Raw genomic sequence first — 17,490 nt, 5'->3', positions numbered from 1 at the left:
TAGTGCAATTGCTGGATCATATGGTAGCTCTATTTTCAACTTTTTGAGGAACCTCCATACAGTTTTCCAGATTGGCTGCACCAGCTTGCATTCCCACCAACAGTGTAGGAGGGTTCCCCTTTCTCCGCATCCCCGCCAACATCTGTGCTTACGGGTTTTTTTGTTTCTTTTTTTTTTTTACTCTTTTCCTCATTACTTAAAGATCACTTTGAGAGCTAGAATCCTAGAAACCAAGCAACTGGACAACTTCATTAGAAGTTTTTAAAGCAACTTCAAAATCTAATTTTAAGGCTGTATCTTTAATTAAACTGTAATGAGATCCGGTAGGGTTGGGGGCATGGGAGGATATAGGTGGTAATGGGTAAGCCAACTAACCAAGCAACTGGACAACTTCATTAGAAGTTTTTGAAGCAACTTCAAAATCTAATTTTAAGGCTGTATCTTTAATTAAACTGTAATGAGATCCAGTAGGGTTGGGGGCATGGGAGGATATAGGTGGTAATGGGTAAGCCAACTAACCCAGAGTTTAGCTAAAGGCCAGGGGTGGCAGTGAGGTGGCTCGGAGTTTATATTAGAGAGGACAGCTGCATGACAGAGAGGGGTGAAGTTCATTTCTGAATGGGTCACACAGACTGGCAAGGTAAAGCAGGTCCCTGAAGACTGCAAAATACTGCCTGAGGGCTTCTTTTTTTCTCTACCTGTTAGATAATAGGAGAGACAAGGTTTTGTTGCTACAGGAAAGGGGTGTGGGTGGGCATCACCAGGTCACCTTCCGGCTCTCTTGAGGTAGTGACAGTCTGGGGGAGGGGGCAGGTAATAAAAAAGCAACCTAAGGCAGCGTGTGGTGTTTTTTCAGGGCTGGGGACAAGAAGAGATTCATGGGAAGGTTGTCCAGGCAGTCTGTGATGAAGGACATGGGCTGGGATTCCTGCTGGCCTGAGGAGGATACACACTGGTGGGGGCTGCTTAATTTTCTCTGGGTCCAAAAGCATTTTGGAAATCTGATGAAAATGATCAACTATCCCCAGAAAAAAATGTGTGCACCACAGTTAACTTACATTTTAGAGGTTCCTGGACTCTCCCAAGTCCATCCATGGACCCATCTCTAGCCCCCATTAAGAGATGCTCTAAGGGGACCACCCCAGTAATGGGGAGTAGGGAAGTGGAAAACTGTAGCAGGGAAGTGTCAATCCTCAGGGTTAGCACCTGAGAAACTCTCACGTTAAGTGGGGAGGTCTGATTCCTAGGAGCAAGACAATAGGTGGCATTCAGCTTGTTTTGAGGGTTCCCCCCACCCCAGAAATAAACAGCCAATTTTACTGGGCCCAGACCGGGGGTCCGTGTGTCTTGAAGACTTCTGCGTATTTGTCAAAATTTTCTTCTCCAGGTTCTTTTCAGCCTGTCTCTGTAGCCTCATGAGCAGCTTTTTCTTCGAGTAATGGATCTCGGCCTTCTCCTTCCTCTTGTCCTTCAAGTACTGTCTGGTACTTCCAGCCAACCTCGTGAGCCAGGCACCCAAGGTAAGCGAACTTTCGTGTAGGCTTCAGACACAAACTTGGGAGCAGCGAGTACCACCACCTGCTTTTTCTTGTCATAGGGTGGCAGGAACCCTTGAGGCGGTCAGGGCAGCCTGGCCCTGCTGGGTCTTGAGGGGGCAGTGGGCCTCGCACTGTCCGCCAGAAGATGCGGCTGGGCACTCAGAAGTGGCAGGGGCCACAGGATGGGTTGGTGTGCATCCGCTTGCAGAGAAAGGCCAGCTACTTCAACTTGTTTCTGTAAAATTGCTAGGAATGTTGATGCCCTCACAGCGCGTGACTTCAAGCCTAGCCGCACCCAGCTGGCCACGATGGCCGCCCAGCAGCCCAGGAGATAGCCGCTGCCATCGAGCACCAGTACTCGCCCCTCCGCCATCTTCGGCAGCCGCCTGGGAAAGCTTCTCTGAGTTTGACTGGCGTGTGTTACCATCCCCACCCTTCCCCATCATCTAAGTTGCTAACACCAAATCTCACTTTTCTTTGCATTTTTTTGTTGTTGTCGAATCTTTTCAGAGCAGAGACACACACTGTCTTTGGCTCTTGAGTTTTGAGACTGTTTCTTGAACTGTCTTCTAGGTCCAGATACCTCCTTCTGTCCCAGTTCTCTCATATCCCTTAGATCTGTCTGTCCTTGCCTTTTTGGTAAGTCAGGCAGCGAGACGCGGGCCCAGAGGACTCATCAGATTGAAAAGAGCGGGCAAGTTGGCTATCTCCCCCAGTGAGGCACTAACCTCCTCTGAAGGAAGGTCCTCAGGTGGCACCTGGCGGAAGCGGTACTGGACTGCAGACTCTATCTCCTGAGCCCTGCTCCTGAGCCTCATGGCTCCAAACCATAACCCTATCACTTCTGCACTTTAAGCTTAGCTCTTGACTGAGAAAGCAGGATGCACTGTGAATGCTCTCCATTTATCTAATTGTGAGTGGCCTCTAATTCCACATGGGGAGTATCGCTCTGTAGGATTCGCTTATCTACTAACCAACTCTGACATGCAGATGAAAGTGGCAGACCTTTACTCCCCATCTCTTAAGGGAGGAAACAAAGAGAAAGATGACTTGTCAAATACAAGTGTTGGGGAAGAAAATGGCATAGGAGAACACCTTACCCTTAAATGCTTGAACTGAGTTTTTAAAAATTTTTGATAATATATTTTATTTAACCCAACTACATCCCAAATATTATATCAACATATAGTTACTTTAAAAATCATTAATATTTTACATTTTTTGTACTAAATCTTTAAAATTCGATCTGTATTTTACTTGAATGCTTTACTTTTAGCCTTGTTTTTTTTACAATCAATTTTTTTTTTTAATTAAGTAATCTCTATGCCCAACGTGGGGCTCCAACTCATGACTCTGAAGTCAAGAATCGCATGGGGTACTGACTAAGCCAGCCAGGTGCCTCTTTACTTTTAGCATTTAAAGGAAAAAGTAGTCCTGACCCCAAATACGGTTGTGTTTCACAAAAAAATTCCACGTTGTTTCAGTTATAAATTAACTGCAATAACATCAAACACTTCGTTCCTCAGTTGCACTAGCCACACTGAAGTGAGTTTTGAAGGAAGCAAGCACTTCCTAACACACCCGCCTTCCCCAACCTAGCAGAGGTGTCGCCTCTGAAGTATTAGTAATAAACCGCCATCACCGCCCTAGCTACCAAGTGCCTGCCGTGTGCCACACATCTGAGGATGAGGTCCCCATCTCACAACAGAACACGCTCCCCTACCTTTCCTACTCTCCCTCTCGGTTGCCCGTTCACTTGTCTGCCACTCACTGGGCTCACGAGGATGAGGACCGCCTTACTCATCTCTGTCGCCCCAGACACTAGCACAGGGCCCACTACTGCTTTATCCAACAGCAGGAGCTGAGCCTCCACTTCTAAGCCGGGTGGGTACTTTGCTAGGCGCTGGGAGGACAACAGTCAGACAAGGCCCCTGTCCTCAAAGGGATTACGGCAGAGAGGAAATGACAGACATTCAAACACGCAATTAGAGTGAAGCCCATGTAGGGAGGTAGGGAGGTAAAAAGTGACCGTGTCAGAGGAAGCCAAAAGGTATGAAATGGTATCTCACTGCCTGGATAAGAAGGTGTAAAAGGAGAAGAAAGCAGGATTAATGGCAAAGGCCTTCATAAACATTTATGAATGCCAAAGACTCCAAAGAATAATCCTTCTAACTCCCTGGTCTTCCTCTGAAATCAGGTGGCTTAGGGCTCTTTTTCACAGGCCTGCCTAGTCTGTAAGTGCAAACAATCTGCCATTTAGCAACCCCACTTGTTCAGCTGTTCAGTGTGGCACTTCTCAAACACATTCAGGAAAGTTCCTTACTCGTGGTGTACAGACAAAGCAGTGAGAAACACCAGACCTGACAAAGCTACACAGGTCTCTCTGCTACAAGACGTCTCTGAGCCTTTGTTACATCAATGTACACGTACCAATGGACTTTATGAATGTGGAGCCTGTGGTCAGGCCAACTCAGGTATGCAGAATTTCTCATTCACGGACAGGGAATGCTTTTCACAAGCATATCCTTAAACTACTGTTCTTTGGAACACACTTCGGCAAACACTGGTTTGAGTATTACCTATGTAATTTCTAGTGACAAGCACTATGCTCCATAGAGCAGTGGTCTTTAAACTGGAGTTCCAATAACTTGCAAGAACCCGACAGCTTCCCAAAGGGGGAGGGGGGACAAAAAGCTGTAAGACGATCAACTTCAGGAACTTCCATATCAGCTTTTCCATACAATCGACCTCTCCAAGCAAGCCTTCATTCAAGTCCCCTTTCCTAACTCCCCCTTCACATTTGCCCTTCTCCCATTTTACGAAAAGGCAGGCACAAAGGGGCCCAAACAAGCCTCATATCTCTCCTCCTCACTGTCCGGGCACTTGACCACCCACACTGGGTAACCGCAGCTGGGTTCTGCAAGCCACATGCTCATGTATCTGCCAACCGAAGAGAGAGACTGCATCTGCTCCCTTTCCTCCTCCAGGCTCTCCCTACTTTCATCTGCTCCTCCTAGACTAATCCCCCCGAAAAAGCTACTTTCCTCCTATATTTCCCTGCTCAAAAATCACACTGCTCTCCTGGCAAATGCAAGCAATTTGGGCAGCATTCGGCCTCCTGCAATCAATCCCTTCCATCCTCTGGCCTGGCACGCACCTTCCCCACCAGCCAGGGAGGTGCCCGGGCCCCTCTGGTTCCTATCTCCATGCCTTTCCCCATGTTGCACCACCTGCTAGGAGCACCTTCCCATCTGTGTGCCAGCTAGCATTATTTTTCCTCCAGTGCTCTCAAGCCACGGCCTGCTCACTTAATGAGGCCACCGGTTGAGTCACTCCACACTGCTGTCCAAGCTTCTCTTACACCACACTGGAGGACCCTCAATTTCAGTGTGGTAGCCTGAGGGAACTCCAGGTTCAGTTCAAATCCCAGCTCTTTTGGTAAACTTGGCAAAGTTACTTAATCACTTCGTTTTATCTGCAAAATGGGAACATCAATTACATCAAACGATTATAAAAAGATAGGTAAATGAGACCACACTGGGGAGCCAAGTTAACGAACGTCACTAGAGTATAAGCTCCATGAGGGTAAGGGTTTTTGTCTACACACTGATGTATCTTAAGGCCTGAAACCTAATATACATTCAGTAAACACTTAGTAAATTATAGGATGAACAACAATGAACAAACAACAATGTATTAACTTACCTGATCTAATGTAGTCCATAAACCTTTGATGTAGGCATTATTATTATTCCCATTTTATAGAGGAGGACACTGAGGCCTTGTATAGGCAGGAAGTAACAGGGCCAGGATCTGAACCTAGGCAATCTGGCTCCAGAACACAGGGTGGGGTGGGACGCCTGGGTGGCTCAGTCAGCTAAGCATGTGCCTTTAGCTCAGGTCATGATCCCAGCGTCCTGGGATTGAGTCCCACGTTGGGCTCCCTGCTCAGTGGGAGGCCTGCCTCTCCCTCTGCCTGCCGCTCCCCCTGCTTGTGCTTGATCGGGCACTCTCTCTCTCACAAATAAATAAATAAATAATCTTAAAAAAAAAAAAGCACAGGGTGGGGTACTCTGGTGTGACTATCCCTTCCCTACATAGACTCCCTTGGAAGGTGGTATAAGAATTGGATTGTTGCTGGGGCGCCTGGGTGGCTCAGTCGTTAAGCGTCTGCCTTTGCCTCAGGTCATTATGATCCCAGCGTCCTGGGATTGAGCCCCGCATCGGGCTCCCTGCTCAGTGGGAGGCCTGCTTCTCCCTGTCCCACTCCCCCTGCTTGTGTTCCCTCTCTCGCTGTCTCTGTGTCAAATAAATCTTTAAAAAAAGAATCGGTCTGTTTCTATGGCCTGCGCTGCACAGCACCAGGCACCCAGTAATCACCCAACACTTGGCTGGCAAATGCTGAGAACAAGTCGACCATACACTTTGCATTCAGCCAGTTACCCCAGAACAGGGTCTAAGGGAATGGTGTATTCTTACCTTGCCCTTGAACAGGATCACTGGACAGACAAACCGTCCTCTGCACCTGGCCGTCTTGCTACGGTTGACAAGGTCTTGCAACTTGCTCACTTGCACAGTGCTCTGAAACCTAAGGCACAGGCAAGAGTCAGGTCAGGCTGGCTTCTAAGTGGGCTGTGTGTGTGTGTGTGTGTGTGTTCACAAAGACCCCACGCGAAGTCTGCAGATGTGTGCATGAATACTCATTTGAAATTTAGTAAATGCTTTAATTCCTAAATTCTAGATCACGGATATGTTAAGCTTTTCAGGAAGAGAAAAAAAATGCTATATTATAGGTAATAAAATTTAAGTCATCCTGATTTTAGAATCCTTAAAATGAAAAAACAAGTGAGCTACTTTGAAGACATGGTACATAAAATACAGAAATATACATAGCAAACTGAATGCTGATTACGTCCGGGGTGTACATTTTTTTACTCCCAGAGTAAGACAATAGTTGTCCTGGGGACCCTATGGAAATCACAGGGCCATTTTTGTGATCTTTCAGGGGGCAGGCTAAGAAGGTTCGTATTTCACATGGTGATAAGCTTCTGATATTTCATCAACATTCCAACTATCTTTAACAGTCCAAACAGCAAACAGGGCAGGGAATGCTGGAGCAAAGGAGGTAAAAAAGCAGCTATTTGTGGCACGGAGAAATATAGTAGTTAATGCACTGGGTTTGGTAAGGAACTTCCAGAACATCAGAGAGTCAGGTTTAGAGATGAGCTCCAGCAAGTCAAAGCCATAATCAAATCAGTAGACCCTAAAAACAAGGTCACTTGTTATAGACTCACCTACCAATCCAAATCAGCCAGGCAGAGCTTCTAGTTACACGAGAAAGGAGAGGCAGGAAAGTTAAGAGTGGGACACTATGTAGATTAAATGAGTAGAAGGGAAGGAAGACGCTCATGTTCCCTCCTTATAAGGGTGAGCTTCCAGGTCAAGGGCATTTAATTCCTTCTACATCCTAATCCTTCTGGGCATCCAGGTGTTCTTGCACAGCAAATGCATACAAATAACTGTTTCCAAATGAGTAAGTTCAACTCCTACACATCTGTGGTTAGCTTTTTAAGTCTATCTGGATGCTGTTGGGATTAACAGTCTTTTAACGATACTGCTGATTCTTAGTAGCCTTTACAGATATATTCGCAGGCCACAGTAACTACTGTCAAGTGGGGGTCTGAAACTGAAGTTAAAAAGAGGGGTTCAAATAAAAACCTGGACCAGTAGTTTGATGATCTTGGAAAGAGAACAAGGGGGTAAAAGAACGGAACTTACACTTCCCATGGTGTGTTTTTCTGTAAGGTCTGATTTAAGATGTTACTTTTGTAGTCATTTTTTTTTCTTCTTTGAAGTCAGCAAGAATGGCAAATTTGAAGAGGCTGGGGTGCTTCTTCAAGGTGCCTGTAGGGTGGCACTGGCCACCCAGCCATGCCCTAGAAAGTCCATGGCTCACTGAAAACCAAGTTCTGCCACTTCCCCTCACTCAATTTCTCTATGAAATAAAAAGGCACCTCAGGGGGCGCCTCAGTGGCTCAGTCGGTTAAGCGGCTGCCTTCGGCTCCGATCACGATCCCAGGGTCCTGGGATCAAGCCCCACATCGGGCTCCCTGCTCAGCGGGGAGCCTGCTTCTCCCTCTCCCTCTGCTTATTTATTATAAATAAATAAATAAAATCTTTAAAAAAAAAAAGGCACCTCAGTACAAAATAATCTAATTCAACTCAGATGCCAGGAGAATATGAAACAGAGAGCACATACAATACTGTCCACAGTAGTCTTCCTCTTGCCTTTTGGTGGCCCCAAGCCATTTTCACAGATCTGATCAGCACCATCTATTGCCACAGGATCTCACTGAGTCACACCAGCAGCTCCCTCTGAGTTCTAAATGCCTTCAAACTGTGTTTGATGCTCCCAGGCTGAGAGCTTCCATTCGGCAAACTCCATAAAACCAAGATGGAAAACATGCCAGTATTTCCCTCTTAGGGGCTGTGGGCAGTCTCTTAATGTAGAAGTGGCATACTTTTTCCGGTTAGGCTAGGTGGTGGTTTATTTTGCTAGTTCCCCTACTCAAAGAAACAATTCAGCTTCCATTCTCAGTAGTTCCTGCTTTTATTTTTATTATCTCTTGGCCTTAGGATCTTTTTCTTACAGTGCTAAGCACTGAGCTGTATCTGGCACATGATACTCAGATTTGAATGAATAAACATAGGCTTGTGTATTTATGTTTGTCTCGTGGGACTGAGCTATTAACCTGTGGAATCTGATGCTATCTCTGGGGAGATAGCGTCAGAATTGAGCTGAATCGCAGGACGCCCAGCTGGTGTCCAAGAACTGGTGGTGTGGGGGACTCCTCAGTCCCACCCATGTTGGAATTAGGTACAGAACTTAACCACTATCCCCCAGTGCCTCATCTGTACTGTACTTCCCCTAATTCTGGTTCTTGTTACACAGTCATTGCTTCTTTATTGGTCTGTGTTACTCAAAAGATCTAAGGGTAGGGACTTCATCTATCTGGTAGGACTTCCAACTGGATCCCTGGGCACTGCCACATGGCAGCAGCTCAATGAACACTTGTTGACAAACACATGTCTTGGCTGTTCAGAGATCCCTATCCAGACTTCTATTCCCAGATGATGGGCTAAACTGGGGAGGTGGATTAACAGAACTAAACCACTTCCTAAATCCAGTTCTACCCTGTGTAATGCGGTCTAATTACTGTCCTATTAACACCAAAGCCAGGTATGTAAAGAAGCAAAAGTTCTGTTTCTTCCCACCTAAACATGCATATACTCCTTTCTCTTCAACTGAAAGGCACTGCCCACTCCGAGTTACTTCAAGGCCTTACAAGAAGTAAAAAGTAAAAACAAAGTTCAGTAACTCCTCTAGGGTGACAAATACACCACCGTGGCCCTGGCCTAGAAGGTGCGGCTCTGCTGGTGGAAGAACTGTGGTGATGACAGAAAGAAAAGGCAGACAGACCCACGGAGCAGAGTGAGGAAAGACCCGGATTTTAAACCCACCCTGCTTACTACTTCTGTGGTCTTCAGGAAAGCCAAGTTACTTCCCTGGGTTGTCACTTTCTCTTCGGGACAATGGAAGTGATACCACCTACTTCACTGGGTTGTTGCAGGGCTTAAGGGAGCTGCTGTGTGAAACTCTAACACCTGGCAAACATTAGGCCCTCGGCAAACATTCATTTCCCCTTCTTTAAGGGCTCGACTGCCATCAGCACTGAGCTGGTTTCCTTCCAGGAAAAGCTGCTATGGGGCAACCAAGACACAGTTCCTTAATGTACCTCTACTACAGGGTGGGGTGGCATCACCTGGGAGCTTGTGAGAAAATGCAGAAGCTCGGGCCCCACTCCAGACTACTGAGTCAGATTTTGTGTTGTCACTAAAAGCGCAGGTGATTCGCTCATAGTCTAGCTGAAGTAGCACCATCTTGACTAAAGCTTAGCTTAATAGCAGAATGCCATCAGGGCACCAAGGTAAAACCATCAGCCAGCACTGAAGAGGGTGGAGGGGAGGGCAAGGGCAAGGAAAAAGAGATCTTGTTCAGAAACTGTAGCTAAGGGCTTACAGATGTTGAGTCTACCTAACTAATTCTGGAAGAAGTTAGGAAGGGATGGAAACCATATATAATGGAGCCTTAACAAAACCCAGATCTTTAGGGTCAGAGATCCCTGGAGTTCTTAAGTTATATGACTGAGGATATAATTTCTATGATCTACATACAATTTGTTTTCCTAATACCTGCCTTTTTCTCAGTGAACCCCACCACCACCTCATGAGATGGCACACTTAATAGAAATTACATTTTACAGGTAAGGAATCGAAGGCTTAGTCCTTAGACTCCTCTCACCTGGTTATTCCTCTGCTGCAAAGCATTCTCTGGCTTCCTGTGGCCTCTAGCAGTGTTCCTCAGGCTACACGGTATATTAAGGCTCATCTAGAGAGCTCTCTAAGAATGTAGATTCTGGAAATTCTGATTCAGGGACCCTAAAATCTGTGATTTTAATGAGTGCTCAGGGGATACTAGCACAAAAAAACTGTAACACCCACAAGTCCACACTCTTTGGCCTGATGATCAAGACCATATATAAATTGGTCTTTTAGGACATGTCAGGTCTGCTACTCATCCTTCCAGTTCCAACTGAAGAGGACCTCTACCATGGGCTCTTCCTAAACACACACACTCCAGGCAGAATTAACCATTCTCCCTGGTTTGTCTGCAGCAGCACTTCCTAAACCTTAATGTGTGTATGAATCACTAGGGCATCGTGTTAGGCTGTGATTTTGATTCAGTGGCTCTGGAGCCAGAGTTTCAGAGTCTCTAGCAGGCTCCTGATGGGCACACTTCAATAGTGAGGGCCTGCTGCACTCATCATTAACATCGCATCTACAGGGCCAAGCTTTCACAGATACTGTGGACAACAGCTCCTGGATTCTCTTAAAATCAGCAGCAAGCACGGAGACTAAGGGAACAAACTTTGAAATCAACATAAAGCATTTCCTGGAGCCTCCATGCTGTCATCATTTATTAGTGTCAAACAACTGCCACCGTTTACTGACTACCTTTGGTTGTATCCTGTGCCGGGTGCTTTATATATGCTCGTATGTGACCTGGTTTTACCCAGAGAAAGCACTCGGGCCTTGGTAGGTCCTCAATAAATGGTAGCTCTTACTTCTAATTCTTACAATAAACACGCCAGGCTTGTAACAGCCCCACTTATCATCTGGGATTGCACTAGCCACTTTTCTAAACAGAGACAGAAACCTACCAATGAGAAAATCAAGAGACAAAGAGATTACGTAATTTGCCCAAGATACTTACACAGCCAGCACGTAAACTCAAAGCAGTCTGACCTCAGATCTCAGGCTCTTAAGCCCTATAAATGGTTAAGTGCTCTTAAGAATGTCAACAACACAGCACAGCTCCCACCCCATTCCCTTAAAAAAGGACAGTAAGGTTCAGAATGGTGAGGTGTGAAGTAAGCTGTCTTAGGTCAGTGGGCCCTAGGGTGGGGGAGAAACAGAAGTCCAGGATTGTGACTTCCAACCTCTCATTCTACGCCATGCTACTTTGTCAATCTAACTTATCAAACCCTGAATGGAACAAAGAGTCCGGTAAGGTTTCATACCTGGGGAAAGTGAGTCTACCCCGCCCAGTTTCCCGCCCAGTTGCAGATTTCCTGACTCTGGGGATGAGATGTCAGAGCCTCCCCAGACAGGCACACTCTAGTTACATGATGCTCACGTGTCTTTCTCCTTCTCAGAACTTTCATACTCCAGGAACACGATGTGCTGGGGGTAGTGGCCACAGATATCCCCATTCACATTTTGGATCACACTGTAACAGTAGTCTCGGCCAAACAGCTCCAGACATCTCTTCTCAATGCGCTCAACCTGCACAGAGGAGGAGACCTGAGCATAAAGAAGATTCTGGGATTCTGAGTATGAGAATTAGGCAGCTCGGGACCTGCAGAGGTCACTGGGAATGACATGTGCCTCTGTGATTATTATTCAATGCCAGGAAGAGACACTTTGCTGGGACACAGGCCCTAGATGTGTACTTCATTAATCTATATGCGGTTATGTTTTGGGAGGTCTCTGAACCCCTCAATGTTGCAGTGAAACGGTTAAGCATTTGAAGGAAAGGGCTACAATTTTTATTAGATTTTCAAGGTGGTCCACAATCCATAAAATATTAAGAACTCTTGCTCTAGGTTACTTTAACATTAATCCATTATCTTCCCCTGGCTCCAGATTACTCCCCATTCTCTAGCCACAGACAAGTACCTGGACACTCTAGTTAGTGTAATGAGTAAAAGCTACAGACAAGGCTGTCTCCCCACACTCCATTTATTTATCAAATAAAAGAATGAACTCCCCTTAAAATTGCTCTTATTGGGGCGCCTGGGTGGCTCAGTCGGTTAAGCGACTGCCTTCAGCTCAGGTCATGATCCTGGAGTCCCGGGATCGAGGCCCAACATCAGGCTCCCTGCTCAGCAGGGAGTCTGCTTCTCCCTCTGACCCTTCCCCCTCTCATGTGCACTCTCTCTCTCTCTCTCAAATAAATAAAATCTTTAAAAAAAAATTGCTCTTATTTAGTTCACAGTTTAGGGAAAGGTCCACTAGAAAAAAGGCATAAGACGTGTAATTATCTTGAGAAGTCTACAAGAGATCAGGAAGCCTGGAGAGGCTTTAAGGCCAGCTGCAGTGAAAGTCAGGTATAACTTAAGACAACCCTAATCTTTAGAGATGGAAGATGGAAGAGGGGCTCAGCAAACCACTGACCCTCCACAGCCACTCAAAAGACCAATGGAAAAACTCATAGTGGCTTAAACTAGGAATTCTCAAATTTTAAGATGCATGAGTATCATGAAGAAGCCTATTAAAAAATGCAAATTCCAGGTTCCCACCCTCAGAAATTCTGACTCAGTAGAACTGGATGGGATCAAGGAACCTTTATTTTTAACAAGGATCCCAGACAATGCTGAAACAGGTGGTCCTCAGGCTAAGCTCTGAAAACCACTTGGTTGTTTGGAGAGTGGGGAAATCCCATCATTACTTAAGTCTTCCCTAGGCTACTCCAGAGAGTAGCAGGATGCCAACTGCAGTATGTTCCAGCAAGTAGTACCCCTGGAGCCAAACCAGAGTTTCATGGCCCAGAATGGAACAGAATCCCACTGGAAAGCCTGATGCTAAACCTGCCAAAAGCACATGGGGAGTAAGAGATAGGAGGATCTGCAAGATTTCCAATTGACTGCCAAACAGTGGCTAGGATGGGAATGGCCTTAACCAGGCTCGATACCTTCCAGGTCTGGCAATAAGGAGACTGAAGGGAATCCCAAGAGTAGAAAAAAGAGGAACTGAGACTTGCTTTTTAAAGGAATAGAGGGAGTGCGGGCTGTTTTCCTATCTGTAGGGGAAGGAAAAGGATGGGCCTAAAGTCACCCGAAGGCTTTAAAGGAAGCAACACACTCGGCCCATGTCTTGGTTCCATTCTGACCTCTGACCTGGAGCAATCCTCTAAACTTTTTTGTATCATCTCAACGTGAGACTTTTGTACCTGCACCTGATGCACGGGAAAAACCCTCCTCAGCTTCCCTTCTCTAATGTCTGAACATGGTCCCTCAGCTCTGATCCTTGATCTCCAAACGCCTTGTGTCAAACCAAAGGACGTCCCTCCTTGGCTTCTTCTGACCCCAGTTCTTCCTTTTTCGGTTTTTGAACCCGACCCTTACTCGCCGGGTCCAGATCCTGGGAACTTCCCTCTCTCCTTCCTCTGACCCCTGACCTCCGCCTTTCCTCTGTAACTTTTCAAGCCAAGGAGTTCTCTTGGTGCTCATTACACCTCCAAACTCACCTTAGAGCCGCCCGTCCCGCTGCAGTCCTTGGCCCGGTACTGAGTCCGGGAGAACTCCTCCAGCAGCTCCCCAAGCCCCGGCTCCTGTGGCGGCTGGTTGCCCGAAGAAGCCGACGGCCCCCCCGAGGCGGCGGCGGCGGCCCTAGCACCCGCCATGGCCCAGCCCCGCGTCCCCTTCAGCACCCGGCGTCCCCCTCAGCACGCCTCAGCCCTGCCCATGACACCTGGAGGCACCAACTCCGAGTCCGGAACCTCCGGAAAAGCCTCAGCCGTCGCCTTCCCTTTCCACTTCCGGCCCCGCCCCACCCAGCCGGATGTTTACTTCGGCCCTGACCAATCGAAGCCCGGGACTCGCGCCCTGCCCCGTGATTACCGACCCACCCCCAAATGTGGAGCGATCCAAATGGTCTAGGGAGAGGGAGCGAGGCTACTCGCAGATAACTCTTGCTCCGCCCCTCGGGGTTTCCCTGGGGAAGCCGGGCTAAACCATTGGGGCTGCGGGAGGGGTGTTAGTGCGGGAACTAGGAGGAAGGAACTATGGGAAATAACCGGAGGAAGAGTGGAATAAACCACTACAGGGAGAGGAGGAGGGAACGCTTGGAGGCAACTAATTAGTGTTGGCAATCATAGTAATAATAGTAAGTAAAAATAAAACAGCATTTCGTAAGGCACTTTTTTTTTACACTACTCCTCACAACTTCCCTATAATTATAGTGCTCCTGTAGTCAACCCGTGTTATCAAAGAAGGAAACGGCAGTCATGACTATGTTGAAATTCTGTGATTGAAAAGCACCATAGTTTTCTTTTTGTGTTAATGGAACATTTCAAACATTCACAGAAGTGGAGAGAATAGTATAATGACCCCCTCATGTATCCATTAGTCCATTTCAACAATAATAAACATATGCCAATCTATCTTGTTTAATCAGTCTTTCCCCCAGCCAGTAGAATAATTTTAAAGCAAATCTCATTATTTCATCTGTGAATATTTCAGTATTTATCTCTAACAGATTAGTAGTGTTACAAAATGATTTTTTAAAAAAGACAATTTAGGTGTGTTAAAAGAAATTCAAGGAAATTTAGCTTTAATCAACTGTTCATGAACCCGGCAGCATCCAAGGTAGCAAATGAAAAGGACCTCCGGGGAACTGTACAAAATGGAAGGGTTTTATAGTCGGAAGGTGGGACAAGGAAGTTAAAAGACTGGATCATTCATCAGTTTACCTTTCCCTTTTTTTTTTTTTAAGATTTTATTTATTTATTTGAGAGAGAGAATGAGATAGAGAGCATGAGAGGGGGGAGGGTCAGAGAGAGAGGCAGACTCCCTGGTGAGCAGGGAGCCCGACATGGGACTTGATCCTGCGACTCCAGGATTATGACCTGAACTGAAGGCAGTCGCTTAACCAACTGAGCCACCCAGGCGCCCCAGTTTACCTTTCCTTAAGGGCAGACAGGGGGTTTTATTAAAATGCAGACTACCTCACTAGTGCTGATCAGGAAATTCCTGAATAATTGGTTTAAAATTACACTCCTGGGAGAGGCTGAAACTGCAACTAGGTTAGGTTTTAAGTCTTGATGGTGCTTAGCAAAATTGACTCCATTTGGGACCTATTGTTTCTTTTTAACGGGTGATAAAAACAGACTTTACGGGCGCCGGGGTGGCTCAGTTGGTTAAGCGACTGCCTTCGGCTCAGGTCATGATCCTGGAGTCCCGGGATCGAGTCCCGCATCGGGCTCCCTGCTCGGCAGGGAGTCTGCTTCTCCCTCTGACCCTCCCCCTCTCATGTGCTCTCTCTCATTCTCTCTCTCTCAAATAAATAAATAAAATCTTTAAAAAAAAAAAAAAAAACAGACTTTACTTAAATACCTCCTGAAGCAGGCAGTCTCTGGTCCCCAGGGTCCAGAGAACTGCAAAATGGGGCAGGAGACAGGAAGCTTTTATAGGATAAAGAATAAGGGACGAGGAAGAGAAAAAAACTGAAAATGAATAAGGAACAAGGAAGTAAGTATAGAGCCCAGAGTTGGCTTGTAGCCGGGGCATAGGGATGCAAGAGCACCAGACTCTGGGGGGTCCCAGACTGACTAGGTTCGGCCACTCAATGCTGACAAAACCCTAAGGCAGATCAACCAGTGGTAGTGAAACAAGAGAGGAATTTATTTCAATGAGGCCAACACAGGGAAGAGAGCCGACTAGCATCTCAAAGACTCCAAAAGGCCAAAAAATACTTTCAGGTTTATATAAGGAAAATGTGGGACGAAGGTCAGTGGGTATCTAAGGCAGTAAAGGTGTGGTCAGTCATTGTCATGGGTGAGGTCTGGCTGGCAAGGGCAGTCCTTACTGCTTGAGGAGATAGTTTTGGTTCCCACCATCTGATACTTTGCCAGGAAGATCTTTTGCTTGAAAGTTAAGAAATAAGCTGGAAGGAAGAACTTAATTCGAAAGTTTGAGGTCACAATGAAGAGAGTTGAAGTCCTCTTTCAGGCTTGGTGTTTGGGGGTTGGCTGCCTAAAGCTACTGTGTTTCTGGTCAAGCAGAGCACTTATCTGAGTTATCTGAGTTTCAGTTTGTTAACCTGGTAGTCAGGAATGGCTCTATCTTGGGACTAAAAATTTATTTCACCCATTCGCCTTTTTGATCATTCTCTTGAATGGTTTTTAAAAAAAAAAAAATCAGTATTCGGGGCAGCTGGGTGGCTCAGTCATTAAGCGTCTGCCTTCGGCTTAGGTCATGATCTCAGGGTCCTGGGATCGAGCCCCGCATCGGGCTCCCTGCTCTGTGGGAAGCCTGCTTCTCCCTCTTCCACTCCCCCAGCTGGTGTTCCCTCTCGCTGTGTCTTTCTCTGTCAAATAAATAAATAAAATATATTTTTCTAAAAGATCAGTATTAGTGTGACTCTCAGTTACCATTGTCTCTTCAGGTCTCAGTATAGTATTCACAAGAGATGATATCAGGATTATATCCTTGGAACTGGTTATGTTCTTCAGTTCTCTGTTGTCATTCCAGTTGGAGAGAAATCATTTGTTGGATGATCAACAGTTGCACACATTCATTTAAAACTTTTGAGAGAATATAGCGTATAGAGAGACAGTAATAATTATTACCAACAAAACAATATCCATGATCCAAACCAGCTAGAATACTGAGAATATTTCTTTAAGCCAGTTGACTTGTTTATGTATTTTGTGTATTTCATGTAACTATGTCTCCACTTCCCCAGAAGTGTTTATCCAGCAAGCTTGTTCCAGAGAAACTGAGGCATTGGAAATCAGGAAGAAATCAGTCACAAGCAGAAAGAACTGTAGGATTACCAGGGCAGCATAGCAAATCCAGCAATTGATTTACCTTCCTTTGTAATGACCTGAGATACATGCACAATGGCATTATCTTTACAGGTTAGGGGAAGGGAAAAGGTGGAGAAAAGAATCCTAAAATGTAGAGGTTGCTTTTAGGCAAATAGGCTTGAGCAATGGAATGTAGAAAGGGACCACAGCGACCCACTGGAAGAATACAGACAGGCCCACCAGGGGACACACCTCAAAATATCCATAGGCCCTAACTAACCAATGGGCTACTTACAACCAGACACAGTTACCAAAAAAGGGAAAATTTCATACGCTGCCACACCTCCTTATCTTCCCCCTTTAAAAACAGCTCCCAGGGCCACTGGGTGGCTCAGTTGGTTAAGCATGGGGGAGGGGTGGAGGGAGAAGCAGACTCCCTGCTAAGCCAGGAGCCTGACATGGGGATCAATCCCAAGACCTTGAGATCATGACCTGAGCTAAAGGCAGATGCTTAATGGATTGGGCACCCAGGCGCCCCAATACCTGAAATTTTTACTGATAATATTAAGCCAGGGCCTATCAGATTTTTAGGAATTTTATACAAGTTCTGGAACACGTATGTTAATAACATACCCATACAGGGGCGCCTGGGTGGCTCAGTCGTTAAGCGTCTGCCTTCGGCTCAGGTCATGGTCCCAGGGTCCTGGGATTGAGCTCCACATCGGGCTCCCTGCCAGGCGGGAAGCCTGCTTCTCCCTCTCCCACTCCCAGTTCTTGTGTTCCATCTCTCGCTGTGTCTCT

At 46.3% G+C, this 17,490-nt stretch overlaps 1 protein-coding gene and 1 pseudogene across 6 annotated transcripts in view; both read right to left on the bottom strand.

Moving 5' to 3' along the window:
- The window catches only part of MTMR14 (myotubularin related protein 14), a 50,315-nt gene extending 34,073 nt beyond the window's left edge, over positions 1-16,242 (bottom strand). For 2 of the 6 annotated variants that reach the window (XM_081821692.1, XM_081821704.1), the window contains exons 1-3: positions 13,408-13,693; positions 11,296-11,444; positions 6,018-6,126 (exon numbers count right to left, since the gene is read on the bottom strand). In XM_081821692.1, coding sequence (XP_081677818.1) covers positions 6,018-6,126; positions 11,296-11,444; positions 13,408-13,563 — 414 coding nt within the window. In that variant the 5' untranslated portion in view covers positions 13,564-13,693. Of the gene's footprint in view, positions 1-6,017; positions 6,127-11,295; positions 11,445-13,407; positions 13,694-16,237 lie in introns of those variants that run through there. The other 4 variants (XM_081821689.1, XM_081821714.1, XM_081821698.1 and 1 more) reach the window with 3 other exon arrangements.
- LOC145721807 (large ribosomal subunit protein uL13 pseudogene) lies at positions 419-6,006 on the bottom strand (annotated as a pseudogene).
- Positions 16,243-17,490: the final 1,248 nt, after the last annotated feature.

The sequence above is a fragment of the Leptonychotes weddellii genome, chromosome 1 (genome assembly GCF_054177405.1).
Source record: "Leptonychotes weddellii isolate Sample4059 chromosome 1, ASM5417740v2, whole genome shotgun sequence".
Classification (NCBI taxonomy): Eukaryota; Metazoa; Chordata; class Mammalia; order Carnivora; family Phocidae; genus Leptonychotes; species Leptonychotes weddellii.
This window is presented reverse-complemented; position numbering and strand designations above follow the sequence as displayed.